Source organism: Cucumis melo, chromosome 1 (genome assembly GCF_025177605.1).
Source record: "Cucumis melo cultivar AY chromosome 1, USDA_Cmelo_AY_1.0, whole genome shotgun sequence".
Lineage (NCBI taxonomy): Eukaryota > Viridiplantae > Streptophyta > Magnoliopsida > Cucurbitales > Cucurbitaceae > Cucumis > Cucumis melo.
The window spans coordinates 31,057,462-31,077,298 of NC_066857.1; the positions used below are offsets into that span (position 1 = coordinate 31,057,462).

General features: G+C 32.4%; 2 protein-coding genes across 2 annotated transcripts; both read right to left on the minus strand.

Annotated features, from left to right (window-relative positions):
- Nucleotides 1–4,219: 4,219 nt before the first annotated feature.
- On the minus strand, nucleotides 4,220–7,145 carry LOC103492662 (COMPASS-like H3K4 histone methylase component WDR5B). The gene is made up of 2 exons (XM_008453125.3): nucleotides 6,295–7,145; nucleotides 4,220–4,774 (listed from the first exon to the last, which is right to left on the minus strand). The coding sequence occupies exons 1-2, from the start codon at nucleotides 6,943–6,945 to the stop codon at nucleotides 4,484–4,486; spliced, it is 942 nt and encodes a 313-aa protein (XP_008451347.1). The 5' UTR covers nucleotides 6,946–7,145; the 3' UTR covers nucleotides 4,220–4,483.
- Nucleotides 7,146–10,686: 3,541 nt separating this feature from the next.
- LOC103492664 (F-box protein SKIP17) lies at nucleotides 10,687–18,303 on the minus strand. The gene is made up of 13 exons (XM_008453126.3): nucleotides 17,855–18,303; nucleotides 17,109–17,284; nucleotides 16,154–16,327; nucleotides 15,965–16,075; nucleotides 15,352–15,437; nucleotides 15,149–15,270; nucleotides 13,832–13,896; nucleotides 13,680–13,752; nucleotides 13,548–13,610; nucleotides 13,386–13,450; nucleotides 13,109–13,183; nucleotides 11,810–12,074; nucleotides 10,687–11,238 (listed from the first exon to the last, which is right to left on the minus strand). The coding sequence occupies exons 1-12, from the start codon at nucleotides 18,185–18,187 to the stop codon at nucleotides 11,861–11,863; spliced, it is 1,557 nt and encodes a 518-aa protein (XP_008451348.1). The 5' UTR covers nucleotides 18,188–18,303; the 3' UTR covers nucleotides 10,687–11,238; nucleotides 11,810–11,860.
- Between the last annotated feature and the right edge of the window lie 1,534 nt (nucleotides 18,304–19,837).

A 19,837-nucleotide genomic window follows, 5' to 3' on the forward strand; every position in this document is an offset into this window, starting at 1 on the left:
CTTTTTAGGCTTTGGATAAATTTGAAAATTCATTTAGATCAGATACAATCAATATCAAAAAGGTTTGGAAGAATCTTTTTAATCACATTTAAAGATTTTTTTCTCATCTTTTTCATCACATTTAAAAAGTCTTTTCCTCGTAAATACAAGGCCTGCTTGGCTTAAGAAAATTAGATAAACATAAAAGAGTCTTAAATGAGAGTGAAAATTATTTTTTAGAACAAAAAAAAATGATATTTGATTGCTTTCAAATATAGTAAAATGAAAGAAACAATTTAATATCTACGATAGGTCCATAAACCACTAAACTACTATCCATGTAGTTTCTAAAAATTAGAAAGTAATACTTTTATTATTATGAATTTGTAAAAAAAAATCAGCAATTTTATAATTTAAAATAATTTTTAAAAAACATTTGTACTTCTTTATGAAATAATTTCTTTAACATAATTGTCTCTAATTTTTTTTATATAAATTCCTTCAAATAAATAAATAGTATATAGTAGTAAATTTAAAATATAACAATATTAAGATATAACATAAAGTTTAAATGAGCACTTATTTATATATAATGTTTCTTTTTTGTTATATTCCCAACATTTAAATTTTTATAATATTTTCCTTTCTCTATAACATTGTTAAACTTTTTGATGAAGGCATTTTATAGACTAATTTGACTTTTTTTTATGTCTTACAAAGAAAACATATTACATTTTGTATATTAAGTAGATTGTTGTATAAATATATATTTTTAAGTAATAAATGTGAGGATGATACAATATGAAAAGAAAATAAATAGTTAATATTTATTTTATTTTATTTTTATATTTGATCAAATAATAAATCATTTTAACTTTTATGTGCAATAAAAAAAGTTTCATTGAGTATGTGGGTGCTGGCCGGTGGGTTTTTTTTTTTTTTTTTTTTTTTCCTTCTTCTAATTACCGACGCATAAAAAGACTTAATTAATAAGAACGATTTAGGTCTAAAAACAAATGATAATAGTAAAGTTTAAGATCTTAACAAATGAGTAAAGAGGTTTAAAAAAAAAAGATTCTTCTCTTAACCAAATTTAAAAATAAAATTGTGTTTTTTTTTTTCGAGAAATGGGTAAATATAATCATGTAAAACAAATTAAAATATAAAATTACAAAATTCAAGGCTCTATTGGACTCTTCACAATTGACAACAGATTGTATATCATTTTCTTACTCTTTTACATACAAAAATCAATGGTTGTAATCATGTACTGCAAATTAAAAAGAGATAGCTAAAAGAATTATCAAAACTGAATTACACAAAATTGACTTTGCATCATCATTTTTTCTCTACTACATGCATATCTTTGAGTTTTTCCTAACATTATAAAGTATTAACAATACTACAACATAAAAGCAAAGTTAGAATGATGTTAAATTTAAACAATCATATAAATTATAAGGCTAAAAGTGAATAAGAAGGAATAAAATTAAAGAAAATCTAAAGTAGATGTGAATATTCAAATGTTTTCAATAGAGATACATTTTTCATGCTTAACCTCTTTTATCTCTTAAAATCTTTATAGGTTAAAAAGAGCCCGAAAATGTAATTAAAAGATAATAAATAATTAAGTTTTCATTTTATTTTTAATAATAATAGTAATTAAATAATTTTAACTTTAATGTGTCATAAGTAATGTTTTTTATATTATTTTTAATAATTGATAATACTTAAATCATTTTAACCTTAATATATCATAAGTAATAATTTTTATTTGTTTTAAAAAAAGACTCATTGCATTGTGTACATGGATGAACCTACACTAAAATATTTAATAACAACAATGTTTATGAACCTACACTAAAATATTTAATAACAACAATGTTTATGCTTAAAAACAAATGCTACTATGGTAAATTTAAGATTAAATGTTTTAAAAATCGATTAAATGTTTTAAAAATCATGTTATTAATTAATTCTAAAACTTCTTAATCAATAAGAATATAAAATGTTAATATAAGCAAGAATGGAGTAAAGAACATAATTGAAATTAGAGAATTATCATTTAGATAAAATAATTCAAAAATTATTGTCCGTATTATGTAATAAGATAAAATAAGATAGAGAAGATAAATTGGTACAAAAGTAATACTAAAAATGTATATGTTTTGTAATAATTTTCTTAACGAATAAAAACCTTTTTATACAACAAATTCATATCATAAACTAACAAAAACAAAAAGATATTTTCTTAAGTTGACTTTCAACTTAATACATAAATAGATTTAAGAAAACAAAGAAATTGAATATAAGATTGAGATATACCTTGAATCAAAGTCATTTGATACAATTCTTTTTTGGTTAACAATAAAACTATTAGAAATATGTGAAACTATTTATAGGGATGGAAGAAAAAAATAAGCCTTATTCAATTTGTTGTAGAATTTGAAAAGTTTAAGAGAAAATTTAGAAGGTTTAGAGTGCGGAGAGATTCATTCATTACTTATAAACATAATTATAATATAATAATAATAAGTCCTTTCAATTGGTTTTGATAATTAGGGAGAATGTATTCAATTACATTGTAACCTTTTCAATGGCCTATTATTAAGTTATAAAGTGGATCGATATTAATTGAAACAACCTACATAGACATATTTGATTATGGTTAATTATGATTGAAAATTTCAATATACTAGTAAAAAGATACGTAGACATATTTGATTATGGTTAATTATGATTGAAAATTTCAATATACTAGTAAAAAGATACGTTGCACGTATAATGTATAGCTTTAGATTATATAAAACATCGCATGTATATGTTTAGGGTAGGCTAAATTTAGAGGTACGAAATTCAAAATCTAAAAGAATTAGATGTACATGGGAAGAAGTTATAATAACTATATTAAAATAAAAGAATTTAAATGTAAGATTTTTGTATATCAAAAAATGATTTTTTTTATACAATTTGAAAGTAACTTATTGTCATCTATGGGTTTGATCTAAAGTGAAATTCCTCTAAATGATTTTTTTATACAATTTGAAGGTAACTTATTGTTATCTATGGGTTTGATCTAAAGTGAAATTCCTCTAAATAATGCAACATAAAGTTGTTGATAAGAAAACACATTTTTAAAGAAGATATATTCCAACGTTAGAAATTGTTTGTCCTTATACTTTGTTAATTGTCGTTGCAAACCATAAATGAGTAGATATCCATTGTCATTTGGTGGGCTTAATGGTATTGGTGGAAGAAAAAATTGTTTCAGCATGTACAATATTTTTGCTAAATGATCGACATATCAATCTTGTCCTATTACACGATCCATTAGAAGGATCCAAATTTCTCAATAACAACATTGGTAAAAAAAATAGAAAAACCTTTTATATAATAGAAAAAAATGCTACAACACCTTTTCAACTTTTAAGTCTTTAAATTTATATTGTTAATTAGAATTAATAAGATATTTAATTTGTAACTAATTTCTAAAATGTAAATGAAAAACCATTTGTATTACAACTTTTTACATCCTATACTTCAATTCAACTAAACTTAAATATAATTAATTAAAACGCATTGTGCATGCTTTAATTCCATTAAATTTAAGTATGAATTAATTCAAAAAGCAATGGAAGAGGGGATACCTTTTATAATTATATATATTACAAAAAAAAATTAAAAATGAATTTACTTACCATACGACAGTGATTTTGAACGTAGAATTAAACTCAAAAATATAATGGAAAGAAAAAAGTTTCTCCACATTAAGACTTTTATATATACTATAGATAGGAAGAACAAAGAAGACAAAAAAATGATTCTCCCGAAACCATCCTTTTAACATAGATAGGTTGTTTACTCTAAAAAGAAGACTTAACTATATGTATGAAGATAACACTATAGCTTCATTGTTCTCTCTCCAAATATAATAATATTTTTAATTTAAATATCATTACAATGTTTAAAAAATAAATATATTTCATAACAAGGTATGTTTTTTTTAAAAAAAAAAAACTAAAAGTATGTCCCATCCTATTTTAGAACCCAAAATATGAGCCAATGTATCTCAAACGTCTTGTTGAAATACCACGCTGTTATTAAACTTCTAAAAACTTCTAAGTTTGTAAATAACATAGAATCATTTATTCGGTGACTATACATAGAAAAGTTATTTGCAAGCATTCCTAATTTCTTCAAATAAGTACTGCCCAATTTCTGTCTGATTCTGAGCTAAGAATGATTTAAAATTACAACTTTATTATAGCTTTGCTGTTTTTCCTCTACAAATACAATTAATACTAAGAATATGAAACTCTTTACCTGTGTTCTTAGTATATACAACTGCCAGTGGAATTGATCAACGATGCCCAGTTGTTGTCAGGTATATGACGAAAACATTATTCAGCATCAAATTCACATGGAAACGAACTTTCTCTGTTAGATTTGTTTCTTTAACTTGCCTCGGAAGTTAGATATGCAAAGATGATGAAAAATATGGATGTCATGGATCTTGAACCCAAACTCTAACTGATCTGTCCCCATCAAGTCCTGCAGATGCAATTTTGTTCTCAGTTGGATGGCAAGACACAGAAATGACAACATCGGTGTGACCTTCGAGTTTCTGAATCATAGTTTTCTGCTGTAGATCCCATATATAAACACATTTGTCCTCCGATCCGCTAACGATGTATTTTCCATTGGTGACAGAAAATGTGGACACAACACAATGGACTCGATTTACATGTCCTGTATATATCTTCAAAAACTTTCCAGCTGAGTAGTTCCATAGCTTCTGCACCCACAAAAACAAAAATATGAAATAACAGAAAATGTGAATTTCTAATAAGAAAAGGCATAGATGAACGTATTCAAAATACGAACATGAAGTTGCATGTAATAAGTCTAAGAATATAAACAAAACCATGTGATGACATCCTCACCCAACAAAATTTCATAGTTTTTCCGCGCCTACTAAGTTGCAAAGAAGAGCTAAATCGATCTAGGCAACAGAACATTCCCAACTCTGAATTAATATTTACTTCCATGAAGGTCGCAAGCCCCTAAAATTTTTCTAAAAAAATATAAAAAGAATAAAGTTAGCCATCAAAAACCAAATAGTCTGAGTTTTCCCCTCTTATACTTCGGAAAAAGCCTATCCTTTAGGCCTGGGAATTCTGGATTGGAACCCATTTTTTGTAAAATTGGTTTAGTTTCTGGGTGGCTTCTTTGGTTGAATTTTGTATATTCTTCTATTTATCTCCACGGAAGCTGGTTTTCACATAAAAAAACCATATAGTTTTAGCTATGTACTGCATATAGTTCATAGGCTCTTGTAGCACAAATTAAGAAGACGACTAGAACTAACATAACTGCAAATCTTCAAATTGACTAAAGACAGGATAAACTTTAGCTAGATATTATAGTGTTGATAGATTTAATATTCCAAAAATTGTCTATCAAATCTATAGAGTATGAAAACGCCAGTAAGTTTTCATAATCTCATACCTTGCAGGTATAATAAGTTTGCAATGATTCCGGAATCTAATTAATTCAGGATTTTCAAACATCCTACTCCTATAAAACCTTACTATCCTAATTCCTAGGCTTCTAATTTGGCTTATCATCAAGAATACAAAGGGATTACTCTTTCCAAAACCCCAACTTTGTCTGTACTACATCAAAACCTCTGATCTTAAAATGCCACAGTAAGACAACTGGTTTGATCAACCACACCACTATATAATTTTTTAATCAATCCCTACCTAATTTCGCGAGGGAAGGCAAAATCTTTAAGAGATCAATCCTCATCTAATTTCCTAAGAAGTTGACAATGTGCACGGTTGGTAGACTTGACCAACCAAAAAATGGTTCCCCCTTCGACATTCAAATAAGAATTCATTCAATAGCCTTTTGTTTTCTTTCCCAACTGTGGATTATCTGATCATGGCATAGAGATGCGAATGCGTTACGAAAGGAACTATCCCGATATCTGATAGGTGGAGTCTGCATTGTTTGGGGTTAACTGGATTTTCAGGATACAATGGGGTTAAAACAGAAGGAATGGGCTAACTGGATTTTCAGGATATAATGGGGTTAAAACAGAAGGAATATTTATCAAATTCCATTCTACAAGATACCATTTGAGAATTTCCAGCAATCTCACTGAGTTGGGTTCAAAAATCAATCAGCCAACAGAATTATATCATTAAAAAAAAAACAATTTAAAAACACAAAAAATAAAAAAAAAAAGTAAAAAAACTAAAACTAAAACTAAAACCACAACAAGCATAAGACCTGAGTTTGAAAACTTACAAGGGTATCATTGAGAGTAGCAACAAGTATGAACTTGCCATTAGGAGAGAACTTAGCAAAAGAAACAGCAGGGACTTTATCATCAATAAGAGTCTTCAAGCAAGTCCCAGTAGAAGCATCCCAAATCTTACAAGAACCATCATGACTCCCAGAAACAATAAGTGAACCATCACGATTAAAATGAACAGAAGTAACAGGCATAGAATGAGCCCTTATAACATGAAGACACTTCCCAGTCTTCACCTCCCAAATCCGAATAGTCTCATCGAAGGAGCCCGAGACGATAAGATTGGATTGAGGATTGAAATTGACGCAGAATACAAAATCGGAATGGCCTCGTAGGGTTTTGACGCACTCGCCGGTGGGAGAACGGGCGTCCCAGATACGGAGAGTGCGATCGTCGGAGGCGGAGCAAATGTAATGGGAATCGGAAGACCAGGCGAGATCGGAGATGCCTTCGGAATGGCCGACGAGGCGGTGGCGGAGAGTGAGGGAAGAGGAAGCCCAGATGATAAGGGTTTTGTCGAGAGAGGCAGAAGCTAAGAGAGTTCCATCGTTGGAGAATTTGACACAGGAGACGGCGCGTGTGTGTGCCGTCAAGGTTTTCAGGTGCCGGTAGGGTTTGTACGGTTGCGTGCCGCCGCTTGCCATGGAACTTACTCCTCCACTACTTGCCTTCTAAAACAATATGGACAAAGTGATTCTAAAAGACCTCGAAGATTATGTTATGAACATTATTTTCGGTGTCTTGGAGACTTCAACTATTTGGATTGAGTAGGAAAATAAACTTTTTTTTTTTCAAAATGAAGCAATAAGTTAATCAAACACACACTTTCTTTTGTCTGTGATTTACTTTTGGGTAATAATTTTAAACATACAATAAAGAGTATAAAAAATTGTAAATATAACTTCTTAATTCACCAACAAATTATTGCTTTACTATTTTTTAAAAAGTACTGTTATATATTATATGCCTTCAATTCTTTACAAAAGTTTTAAAAATCCAAACCAAAATTTTAAGATTATATCCATTATTTTTTTTTTTAAGTTTTAAATTATTTATGGTCGCATAAAAAGACATAACATTAGTCATTTTTTAAATATTACAGTTTTGTCATTCCATTTTCTATTCTTATTCGTCTTTTCGATTATTTTCCCTGCTATTTCTTCTTTTCTCTTGTATACTACAAAATAGTAAAATCTAAAAGATCGAGAATCTTGAAAAAAAAAATCATTTAGATTGGAGTAGTCAAATGTAAACTATCGTTTAAAAAAGTGAATGATCGTGTATAAAAAAGATAATTTGAATTTGAGTAGATAAATGTAAACGATCGTGTAAATAAATCTAAACAATCGTGTAACAAAAGAATTTAAAAAAATCGTGTACCAAAATTAAAAAAAAAAAATCATTTAGATTGATCGTACAAAATTAAAAGATGGAATTGAAAAGATAAATTGTAGTCGTATCTAAACAATCGCATATAAATTGGAGCCATATCTAAACAATCACGTATAAATTCGATAAATTGTAACAATCACGTATAAATTATAGTCATATGTAACAATCATGTATAAATTCTAGCCATATCTAAACAATGGCATGTAAGATCGTCTGACGGAATGGAAGGAATCCATAAAAAAGTTGTAGAAGTTGAGAGAAGAAGGGAAGAACTCAAATTCTTTGAGCGTCCGAACGTATTTCATTTCGAGACCTCAGTTTCATATATATTCATATGTCATTATCAATGAAACGGCTCAAAGTTGCAAACGAAGGACTTGTTTTTGATTCCACTGATTTTATAGGACTGATTTCGACGTATGAAATTTCTTCTTTTTCTTAGCTAAAATTCAGAATTTGCTAGGTTTTGACATAGGGAAGAAGCAACTTTTCATTCAAAATCTTTCATTTTTTCTCTATTTTCGTTAAATAGAAAGATGAGAAAAAGTCCTATTTTGCTTGAAAAAAGACGGGAAAAGGCAATGAAAGAAAGGAAAAAAGGATCTTTGACTTGATTCTAGAGTCGAGTTATTTCTAAATATAAGGGAAAGGGCTCCTCTCCTCTCCTTATCAGTCGACTTTGGCCTTCGTAGCTTTATTCTGCTTCGCTCCTGAACAGTCCTTTCGCTTCGCGCCTCCTCTTCTTTTTTAGCCTCCGCTCATTCATTCCACTAGACGAATTTGAGAGGAATTTGAGTCCTTAAAGTTTGAGTAGCCGTAGGTTTAAGGAGTTCTACTCAAATATTCGATTATGATACTCAAATTCAAAAAAAAAAAAAAAGAAGAAGAAAGCCAACTTCACATTTTTTCGCAAATTCTTTGCTCAAAAGGAGGGAAGAACTCGACTCCGACGGGGCGGTTCGAAGAAGCTCGACTAAGAAGGAGTCAATGAACAAAGGCTCATTGAACTCGACTGAGGTTAGGAAGGAGAGGGGCAAAGCCACTCGACTGAGGTTAGGAAGGAGAGGTTCAAAGAATTTTCAAGCTCATTCCTTCCTTATCCAATTAGAAGGAGTGCAACTTGTTTATTCTACCATATGTCGTGCGGAGGACTGATTAATGGAACTCAAAACCAGGTTCATATGGAATTTCATGACTCCTAACGGAGGGTTCAAAGAATTTTCAATTGAATTAAGAGCATTCAATTAGTCCTATAAACAAGTCCTCGATCATTCTTTTTTCCTCCTCGAAAATATAATTCATAGTCCTCCTACGGAGCCTTCGCTTCGAAAAAAAATATCTACCCTAATCAAATGAGTTCGTTCTAGAATAGCGAATAGTCCTTCGGTCGAATATTAGTTAGTGGAATCAGACTCGTCCTCCTATAAATGAATATGGATAAAGAAAAATCAGTCATTCGGAATATGGAAAAAAAAATAATTAAGCTACTAAGGCCCAAAGAATTTGCAAATAAGGGGTCTGGAGGACCTCCTCCTACGGAGCCTCCTACGCAACTTAATATGTGAGCGGGAGGCGGAGTAAGGAGTTGAACTTGATTTTCAGATAATATCAAAGATTCCACACTAAATAGCCTTTGGAAGAGATTGCAGCCAGCAAAGAGCAGAAGCGAAACCTTCAAGAACTCAGACTTGAACTTCCACAACGAAAGCGAGAGCCGAAACTGCGTAGTGGGGTCGATTTCCCTCGGTGACTCCCGTCTCGCAGCCTTGACCCGAGGTTAATATGGATATAAACAAGTCCTTCGGACAGGTCTCGTCTTTGTTCATTGATTGTTAATCTCAAATTCTTTGATCCTTGAAATTCAAACCTTCGAAAGGTCTTCCATAAATCAGTCCAACAAGGCTCCGTAGGAGTTGAGAAAGCCTAGCCTGAATGAACAAGGGGTTGATTTTGTTGTTGACTCCTTTTAGCTTTCTGCTGAAACTCTGCTTTTTCTGCTTATCTTGCTTGACTTGAGAAAGGCTGAAACTCTTGCCTGCTTTAAGAAAGCACTACTGGGATCACGCCTTTTGCACTCACTTTTTGGACATGATGCCTGACTAGGAAAGGAGAACAAAATAAGGATGCCTTGGCTCGACTGAAAGGAGAGGCGCAAAGAATTTGTGGAGAAGAATATATTGAACTGAGGCTATGGCAATGGAACTGACGCAAGTAGAAGACACCAGGCTAGGCTTCAGGCCCTGACATCGATCAAAGCTCACCAACTGAGAGTTGCTCGATCTTACAACCACGGATTGGGCGTACAAGCCTTTCAATCTATTCATTCATCCATTTCTTCTGGTGGAAAGATGTACCCTTTTGTTCACATCCATAAGTTTGTAGGGGCAAAGCTTGACGGAGATTGCTTCCTCCCTCTAAGCTCAAGCAGGAGCGAAAGCAGATTTTTAATATTTTACACGATAAACCTCTAGAACTTCCTTTTTAAAATTGTTCTATTGTAAATATTTTACCGCTTTTTTATATTTTTCAAAAGACCCTTTTTTTTTAAATAATTAAGCCCCTTTCTTATCAAATTCTTACCTACATCTTATTATTTCTTTTGCTAAAAGATTCAATTCTTATCAAAAATCTAAACACATAAAAGTTCTTAAAACTATTTTTTTTAGTTTTCAAAGTTCAAAATTTGTCATCATTGTCTAAGAGATCGGTAGAAATCTCAAATCTACAACAAATTGCTCACCATAAATAATATAATCATTTTTCTAAACAAATTACCTACTTCAATCCTAATTGCACTAAAGAATGATAAATCAAAGATTTTTGTAAATCGGCCATCGATATAATCAAGAATTTAAATAAATTTTTATATTGACAAAAGATCTATGGACATCGATATCCCATAAACATATCTATAAGACTAAAATTTCGGATTGATATCGACAATCTTGCAGTTCCATAATCAAATAATCAAAGAAGAAAAGACCAAGACCACCTAAGCAAGAATTGCACTTTCCTTAAACCAAATTATACAAGAAAGGAACGTCACAACTACATTCCTTAGACAATGCTATAATTTGAACAGCTGATGCATACAAATACAAAATATTATCAATTAGTACAGTAACTTCTAACTCCTATTGATTTAGATCAAGGATAAATGGCACTACAAAAGCAATGGTACAACAAAATTTACATTCATGGCAGATTAGCATCATCATCGGGAACTAGAGAGCTCTCTACGAAACGACGTTGACGATGATATGTGATGATCTACAACAACATAATAACGAGGGAAAGGGGATAGAATACCTAAATCTCCACTCTTCTCTCCTCTTATTCTTCTTGTATTTTCCTCTTCTAGAGAAAGGGTTGGAAGGAAGGAGGCTAGTTGGGATATTATAGCTGTTGGTTGTGTCTCAGTATATATAAATGGGGAATGTCAAGCAACCAGGCTACTAATTCAAAAAATTTCAGTCTTTGGTAAAGATCCAAGCACTGTATCACTCATGCCGCCACCCGCAGATCGTAACTTCAAACCATCCTCCCTACACGAAAAAACTATCATTAATTATAGAAAATAAATAAAATCAAAAGTTTGATGGTTGTATTTAATCTCTAAACTTTGAGAAGTTGTGATGATGCCCAGTGATCTTTATGATATTATGTACTCCCAACAGTTAATACCATTAACTAACCATGGCATGACATATAACATGCTTATTTATAACATTGACTAAACTGGCACGTTTACAACAACTGGCAGAATGGAGTTTATGGTGGGAAAAAATGAGATGGTTTTGAGCATCACTTCATAAAACAAAAGATAAGTTTATAGACTATGTCAACTTATTTTATTTCGGTGGCCACATTCTTTTGCTATCAATCTATCAAAATTGCAGCCACGCCAAATCAATCTGAATCCAAGTTAAATGGGTGTTTGGGGAGCGATGTTGGGTGGGGAGGAGTGGAACTCCACTCCTTATTTCTATGAGTTCTTAAACCCCTGCAGTGGACCCAAAAAACTAGAATTACGGATGCTTTATGGACAAATCCCATCCTAATATACTTATATTTGTGTCTGTGCATTTGGGAGAATGGAGAAGAGAGTATATTTACCAATTTCATTTGGTTGCTGCGACTACCAGCGAGTGCTTAAAACTTTTCCTCCTATAAAGCAAGATAATCCACCTCATCTGAGCTCTCCTCAAATATTACATAGCCGGCATCTCGACCATCCTCATTTCCACTACCTTGATCGCTATTATAGCTGCTTTCTGAAGAGCTTATAAACATCGAATCAGATGTGTCGCTACTCAGCTGTGTTGGCAGACTAACGTCACTGTTGACTTCACTTTCCAGCATTTGTTCAATTTCAAAGTAACTGCACCAAAGCAAACCAGAAAAGAAATAACACAGTTAGAAGTGCTTTAAGGACGTCGGGCATCAAATTTTGAAGGATAGATCATAGTGGCCGGAATATGAATGGAAAATTAAAAGGGACTGTTGTTTCATAGTAATATGGAAGAGGAAAATTACAAGGAGTTATTATACATTTATTCGGCTCCTTACTCTGCATACATTGTTCCCATAATCTACCTAATCCCGATCCCACTAACTCACTCTTTACTATAACAAAAACAAACTAACCAATTAGCATGACTATTAGACCCTCAAATCGTAACATTATTCCACCCCTAAAGGCTAAAACACATCTTGTTGTAGCTGTAGTACAACACAAGAAGTGAAGAAGCCGTAATTTGATGGTAACAATGTCCAATTATCCATTCTGTAGCCCGCACCCCAAAGTCAACATCTAGTGTCAAAGACATCCAAAGTGTATATCAGTGTACCCTCATACCCATTCCTCCAAAATACTTTTACTAGGGTAGGATCCCTCTCCACACCTCCATACCTAAATACCTCTAAGACTTCTAAAAACTCTGTTACTTATACACCTCCACAACTCTAAATACTCATCCCTCAACCCACCAAAAAGATGTATCAGTAAAACCTGGCTGCTAGATTCACTAAAATTTCTTCGCTCTGAAATCCAGAAGCATGTCAAAAATATTCTGAAATCTAGAAACTCACTTCTTTTCTTGGAAGGAGTATTTGGTTTTGGTTAAGCCTAATCTTATTGGTGCTCTTCTTTTATATTTTGTTGGGTTATTCATTTTATCTTGTTAGTTTCATTTTCTGGTTTCTTTATTCTCCGTTGGGAGATTGTAACCTGAACAAACAGCTTCTTTTCATCAATAGTTTGTAAATGATAGAAACTCAGCTCTCTACCGAAACATTAACAAAATTTGCGTCGACCCAATTCCACTTCCTCTATATAAATCTGCTTAGTTGTAACAAACTCAGCCAATAATCATGACTATTATAACTTCAATAACAATCCTGACCAGTGATTACCTTCCTTCCGATGGAAAATCAGCCAGAAAGCATACATCAGGCCTTTCCTTCATTACTTGCTCAATTGGAATGATACTGTCCATTAAAATAGTAAATAAGAACTCAGAATCTTAGAGTATTGTAGAAAGAAACCTAGGTCAATATTTTCTTAAATAACAGGATGAAGATAAATAAATAGCTAAAACTATAACCAAAAAACAGGATGAAAGTTGACGTTGAGAGGAATATCCAAACAAATATTGAGCCTTATACTAAGGTTTTTTCAATGAAATATCACCTTGAATTATAGCATCTCTCGTACCAATCATTCTCAGATGCCAACCCTTCCCTATTGGATATATCCTGTTTAATGAATATGGTATCATTCAATTAAATGGTCAATCTGAACCTTTAACCAGATATTCAGAAGAAAGTAATTGTCAATTTCCATCAAACTCACTAGATGTCGAAGAAACTTGAAATCTCCGGCAAGTAATGATGCCATGAAACGAGCAACTTCCATCTGCATGTGAAAATATTATTAGCTAACAGCATTATTTGGAAATATGTCAAAACAATACACGATCCTGACCTCTTTAAGATGCATACAGTCTCTTAAAATCAAGACCTCCAATAAATTACCACCTATGTTGTTGCCAAGGTTTCTGAGAAAAACATAGACGGCCTTCTTAATTATCCATAGCATCGACAAAATGTTGTAGATAGACCAAAAACAACGGTTACCTAAGAAAACTTCCAGTAATTGAGTAAGATGTTGAAAAATCAACATACTTCAACCTTCGAAGTCCCTGGATAAGTATTCAAAGCAATAAGTTTACTGAGACTAAAAAATTCCATGGAATTACACAAGATAAGAGTATCCGAGACAACCACTACCAACAATGGCCAAAAAGATCGTGAAAGAAACAATCCACACAAGCAATCAGCTACACACATAATGTTTTTTCTTTTAAATGACATTGACAAAAGGAACCACTGGTTAAGAATTCCAATTGACTATTGGGCTCCGAGAGTGGTGCCGTTTTCTCCAATTAGTTTCCATTGTCCAAGGCTCCAAGCTCTGTGATGAACTGATCCAGTTCAATTAAGGAAATTTGGAAAGCTAAAGTTCCTAAGATGGTGAAAGTTTTCCTTAGAGACGTAGCTCAAATCAGCTAGGCACCTGAAATAGAGTTCAAAGAAGGTTTTCCCATTGTGCCCTCTACCCTGACAGGAGAGTCCTTAGTCTAAACATAAAACCTTTTTCTTTGTTCCTTCCATTTCTCTAGAAAGAAATAACTTTAAGTGATATGGTGAAAGTGATTACAAAAGAAGGGGATAACTAAAATATCTAAACACAATATTTCTAACATTTTTAAAGATTTAGGCATAAAAATATTGATTTCTTAAATGAATACGCACTTTTGTGCCAATTTGAAAATAACAGATTTTTTTTGTCTCGCCATCCAAGGTTCTTTTCTCTTTCAGAAAACCCACAACAGAACATATTCCAAGTATGATAAGAGAAGGAGAAGACAGAATGTGTCTTGTTGAAGAATCCACCAAGAATAGAAAATAAGTCCAGTTACGAAAATAGCTAAGTGGGTGGATGCAAGCAACCAAAAATGCCACAGAAATTGTCAGGACTTGGAACTTCAAGTAAATTGCAACTATCCTATGAGATGGAACACAAACTACTTCTAGTAAATATATAAAACTGTATATATAATACGATCTTACTTGAACAGGATCTGTTCTATAGGATTTACATCAGTGTCCTTGAGTTCTAAAAAGAAAGCTATATATATAGTAGGTAAATCAAAAGCAAAAGAGCCTATCTAGATTACCTATTATATTCAACTAATTCAAGTATGTCAAAAAAAATTAAGGTATGTTATACATGGCATGCTTCATAGCAATGTCCTAAAATTCAGAATAACTAGATGTAGCAGTAGTTAAATTCTTAGTTAAATACTGTTGCAACATAAGAATCTAAAATCAGTAATGGAAATAATTTATGAATGCATGCATCAGAAAAATCCTTGTGATCGCAGAGAATACCTTAACAAGTATGCGAACTTTATAATCATGGAGTTTAAATCCCCTAAGGGCTAAAGACACTAAACGAGGACACTTTTGAACTAGATCAACACATGTTGGTGATTTCAAGCTGTCATCTCTGCCTGTCATTTTCAAAATAGGAATGAATAAGCAGATGACTATTAAGACTGAAAAGAGGATATCAAATGAGATAGATAATGGACCTGTTTTTGAGGATTCAAAGAACAAACGCTCGATCAATGGACAGTTTTCAATCACAGACATCAATGTCTGTCTCAACTCCACATGACTGTTCAATGAAGAACGTGGATTATTAACTACAATAAATAAATAGAAGGGGGAACCCAAAGGAGCAGGCAAAAAACGAAGCAGACAATGAATTTAATTTTCAGAGACAGCATTTCCTTCTAAATCTGTTAACAATTATTATGCCCTCAACTAATTGTTAAATCTTAAAGAAGGGAAAATACTATCATCCAGTCAAAAGCACCATACACTGAGATAAAGTTATGAACCTATCCGGAAAACATGATTACTATATTTGTTTATTAAAAAAAGAGAACAAGTTTATTGGAGTGAGCAAAAAATAATAACGAATGAAGTTGAGAAATGATAAGAACAAGAATAATTAATTGGTGATATCAAAAGAAAAGGTGAGACACATTAGGACAAGAGTTGAAGAAATCTAGTCCTTGATTTTTTCAAAAGGTTGAATCTGAATTACAGTTCACCAGTATCAACATTTTAAAACAAAAACAGTATCTTCCAGCTTAAACTATTAGAAAACCACAAAATTGGTCAACTAAATAAACTTACAGGCCCACAATTTCCAGATCAAGGAGAGACGGGCAAGCAGATAATGCAGCACGAAGTGATGGACTATCCATTCTTTCAATGTTGTAAAGATGCAGCGTTTTTAAGAGCATCCTATAAAATTTAACAGTTCAGAAACAGAACTCCTTGTTCAGAATGAGTACATTCTAGACTTCAAAAGTAAGCCCATACCCAGGAGTACTGGCCCCACCCAAAGGGCTTAAGCATGATCTTGTGAGTACTGATGACTCCTTCCCTTGTCTGGATCTTTTGTCATTCCATGAAAAGCTACTGACATTGTAAACCAACGGTTGGCAAGAACCTGGGGATGAAGTTGGGCCAGGAACTATACCAAGCTTAAGAGATCTGAAATTAATGAGGGGGACAAATAAGCCAAGTCATTCAAAGCTTAGAAAAATAAAAATAATGCAATTTCAGTGTTTCCTAGCAGAGGGTAAAAGGAATTACAGTTGGAATTGATGATCAATGAACCTAATTCACATGCCTTTGCAGGCATCTAGAATAGACGTGGTTGGTAAAATAGCAAACAAACATTATAAAATTAATTATATGGATAAGAAGATTTCGACTTTTTTTTCATTTAAGAAGTGAAAAGAACAGAATTTGGACTGTTATAGTATATATGTAACTATAGGAGCTTGTTAGTCTTTTGTCCTTTATTGTAATTTACTCGTCTCTATTTAGGGTTTCCATGTATGCCTATATATATTAAATTCTATTGTATAGCATGAAGTAAGGAGTTGTTTCATGTTCTGCTCTAACTACAACATGGATAATGTTAGACCACAGAGGGGAATAGTTTAGCATCTTCCGCAGACACTAATATTACAACACATATGGTGTGAGACACAAGATTAAGAAGGATAAAACTCCGTACATCAGCTTAAACAGTCAGTAGAACCATCAATACTAATAGTCAAAATGTCTAGTGCAAAATGAATATCTATGTTGGCTGAAAGAAAAGATTCAAAAGACCAAATCACTAACGAGCTTAATCAACTATTCATCCTTCTGTTTCAGATCCTCAATGAACATATTACCGCATTAGAATTCATGTTATCAACATTTGATAATGAACTCATGTTATCAACATTTGATAATGAACTTTCAACAGAAAATATCTTACTGAAGGGAGTTTCCAGCACGGTGAATCATTGTAGAAACCACTGCATTATTAACTCTTGGAGAAACTGTTGTTAAGTCAATGTTGGAATAGCAGGAAGGATCCATTGCACACTTGTGAAACATCGAACAAGTAGCTGTTGCAAAGCAAAGGCTCTGTGCGTCAAGCATGGAAAAAACCTGAAAATCCACAGTTCGTCATCATCCACTCCAGCAAAACCCATCATTTTTTAATCAACTGTTATTGATGTTGGATCACAACATGGAACCAACCATAAATAACAGGATGATGAGCTGAAGAGGTGGAAGCTGGTAACAATGATTCCCGAGCTCGAAATAAATGAATTATAAGCGATATGCTATCTGTCTTCAAGACTCCCAACCTAACCGCTTGATTACATCCATAAAAAAATATGAACTAAAATATGCACGTTTTCTGAATCCTATTGCCAATGAACAGATACAACTAGGGCTAGGAAAATTCTATTCTCATCCATCACCAAACTAACATCTCACTCTCAAAAATATAGCTGACTACAATCTTACTTCAAATTCGCTCAAATTTCAACTGAAGGCACTACAATTTCATTACATTCAACATCCAACACAACTAAACCAATACTCGAGAACAGTAACACTCATTTCCAAAACTCAACAAATCCAAAGCAATTAACACAAAACAGTTCCGAAGCCAAAATCAAAATTAAAAAAGTTAAAAGAAAATCTTTAAAAAACTAAACGATAACATACTTTGATGGTGAGGTCAGGAGGAAGAGCCCAAACGACAGAGTTATGCTTAGTAGCTCGTTTCCTAGCAGAGCGTTTACCAGCTTCGAGCAAGTAGGTGCCCATTTTAAGAGCGCGATCGATGAGAAGAGTCTGATCCAAGTCAGAAGGCAAGGAGTCAAGAAGTCTCTCAAATGAAAGGTCGATACAGATGGAAGATGAGTCTGAAAGGCCAAGAAAAGCTTCGAGAAGAAGGTCCATCTGAGTAAAAGTTGGTATTCTAGGGTTTTGAGATGGACATGGCCGCTTCGCCATGGATGAAGGAACCGAGGTTTGGAGTTGAAAGAGAGCATCCATAGCATCAGCGGGTGGACACGAGAGAGAGCTGAGAGAGAGAAGAAGAAGGAGGAGGAGGAGGAGGAACACGGGCGAGCCTTTGAGTGCCACGCGTCAGTATGAGGTTGGGAGTTAGGCTAGAGAAAGTAGGTGGCATGTAAGAAATGTGATACCCTGGGGTGAGATTATCAGAACACCAACTTCTGAGCTTTTTTTTTTTAATTTCGAGAAAACAAGAAAAATAATTAATATTTTAAAAAAATAATTGTTAAAAATTTGGAACGTGACGTCACTTTTATATAAAATATATATATAATATAAATATATATATTTGTTGTTTGGAAAGTACAAAGTAGTTTTATTTCTGAGGTAATTAGATTTGGCGCCCACATTATGCCACGTGGTCTCCAGTTGATGCTCGGTTTTTAATCATTTTTTAGTTACTTCAAATGTCCTTCGCGCTCGTGTTTACCAAAAAGTTCAAATTTATTTCTCACTCTAGTTGCAACCTTACCAAATTTAATAATTAGATTCAAAGTAGCAATATTTGTTAAAGCTATTTCTTTTAAAATTTTTAGATTTTGTTTTTACTTTTTAAATCATTGATAAAATATATTTAATCAATAAAAAAATTGAAGGTAGAAGTAGTGTGTATATGCTTAATTTTCAAGAACAAAAACAAAATACAGTTACCAAACGAGGTCCTATTTCTTAAGTTTCTAGTTTAGTTAATTTATTTTTTAAGAGGATATTTGGTTACTGCAGTAGTTTGCAGTTGGAACCTAAACTATTTTTGTTTGATTAGTAAACAATAAACACATAACATAGAAGAAAAGAGAGGAGATTAGAAAAATAGTGAATACTTAAATATGGTAGTAAATAGAGTTTTGAAATAGTATTTATTATACTGCAACAAATACTAATTAGTTATTGGGTATACATAGTTGTACAAATCATTGTTTTTCGTTGGTACTTCAAACTCGAAGTGGGTTAGATAACCCCAATTTTCACAAATGCTTGGTTTTTCTTTTTTTTTTTTTTTTTTTTTTGGTTAATGTATGTTAGTTAATCGAAAATAACCAAATTAAAAGTAAACTAAAATTAAAATCAGTATAGGAACATTAATAAAATGTTTAACAATATAAGCAAAAGAATTCAGAAGTTTTTTTATTTAAAATAAAATGTATCGTTATTATTTTAGAAATGAATGTGAAGATGAGTGGAAATGAATTGATCCAAAATTAACATAATTAAACATGTCTTTTTCATTACAAAACGAATAGACAAGATCAAATCACACTTTTGTGACTCATCTTGTTTGAAATTGCTTCATCAACTAATCGTTGTGGTTATATCGATCACCCTCCAATTTTGATTGTTATGTTATTAGCAAGGGAACAAAAATTAAAAGAAAAATAAAGCATCTTCTAGTTTATATATTTTTGAAAAAGAAAGTTTCCTTCTTAACCCCGATCTAAAGTTAGAGATAGGTCCAAGTCGAAAAAAAGCTACAAAGCAACATAAGAGAATGCACGTTTCACAAGAAAAAAGTCGAATTTTGTAGATAGTCAATCTAGCTGAAGGAAGTATACTGATCACAAAATAAACAAGTTGGGCTCAACTCTAATGCTCCACAACCTTAATGACTATAATCTTTCAATATCTTTAGGG

What these genes read in the sequence shown, in the direction of transcription:
- LOC103492662 (XM_008453125.3), bottom strand. Translation starts at nt 6,945, where the DNA reads ATGGCAAGCGGCGGCACGCAACCGTACAAACCCTACCGGCACCTGAAA. An exon ending in CTACTCTCAATGATACCCTT is followed by an intron (nt 4,775 to 6,294) that starts GTAAGTTTTCAA and finishes TTGTGGGTGCAG; the next exon opens with AAGCTATGGAACTACTCAGC.
- LOC103492664 (XM_008453126.3), bottom strand. Translation starts at nt 18,187, where the DNA reads ATGGATGCTCTCTTTCAACTCCAAACCTCGGTTCCTTCATCCATGGCG. An exon ending in AAGTTCGCATACTTGTTAAG is followed by an intron (nt 13,897 to 15,148) that starts GTATTCTCTGCG and finishes ATACTTATCCAG; the next exon opens with GGACTTCGAAGGTTGAAGTA. An exon ending in TCAAGTTTCTTCGACATCTA is followed by an intron (nt 13,451 to 13,547) that starts GTGAGTTTGATG and finishes TTCATTAAACAG; the next exon opens with GATATATCCAATAGGGAAGG.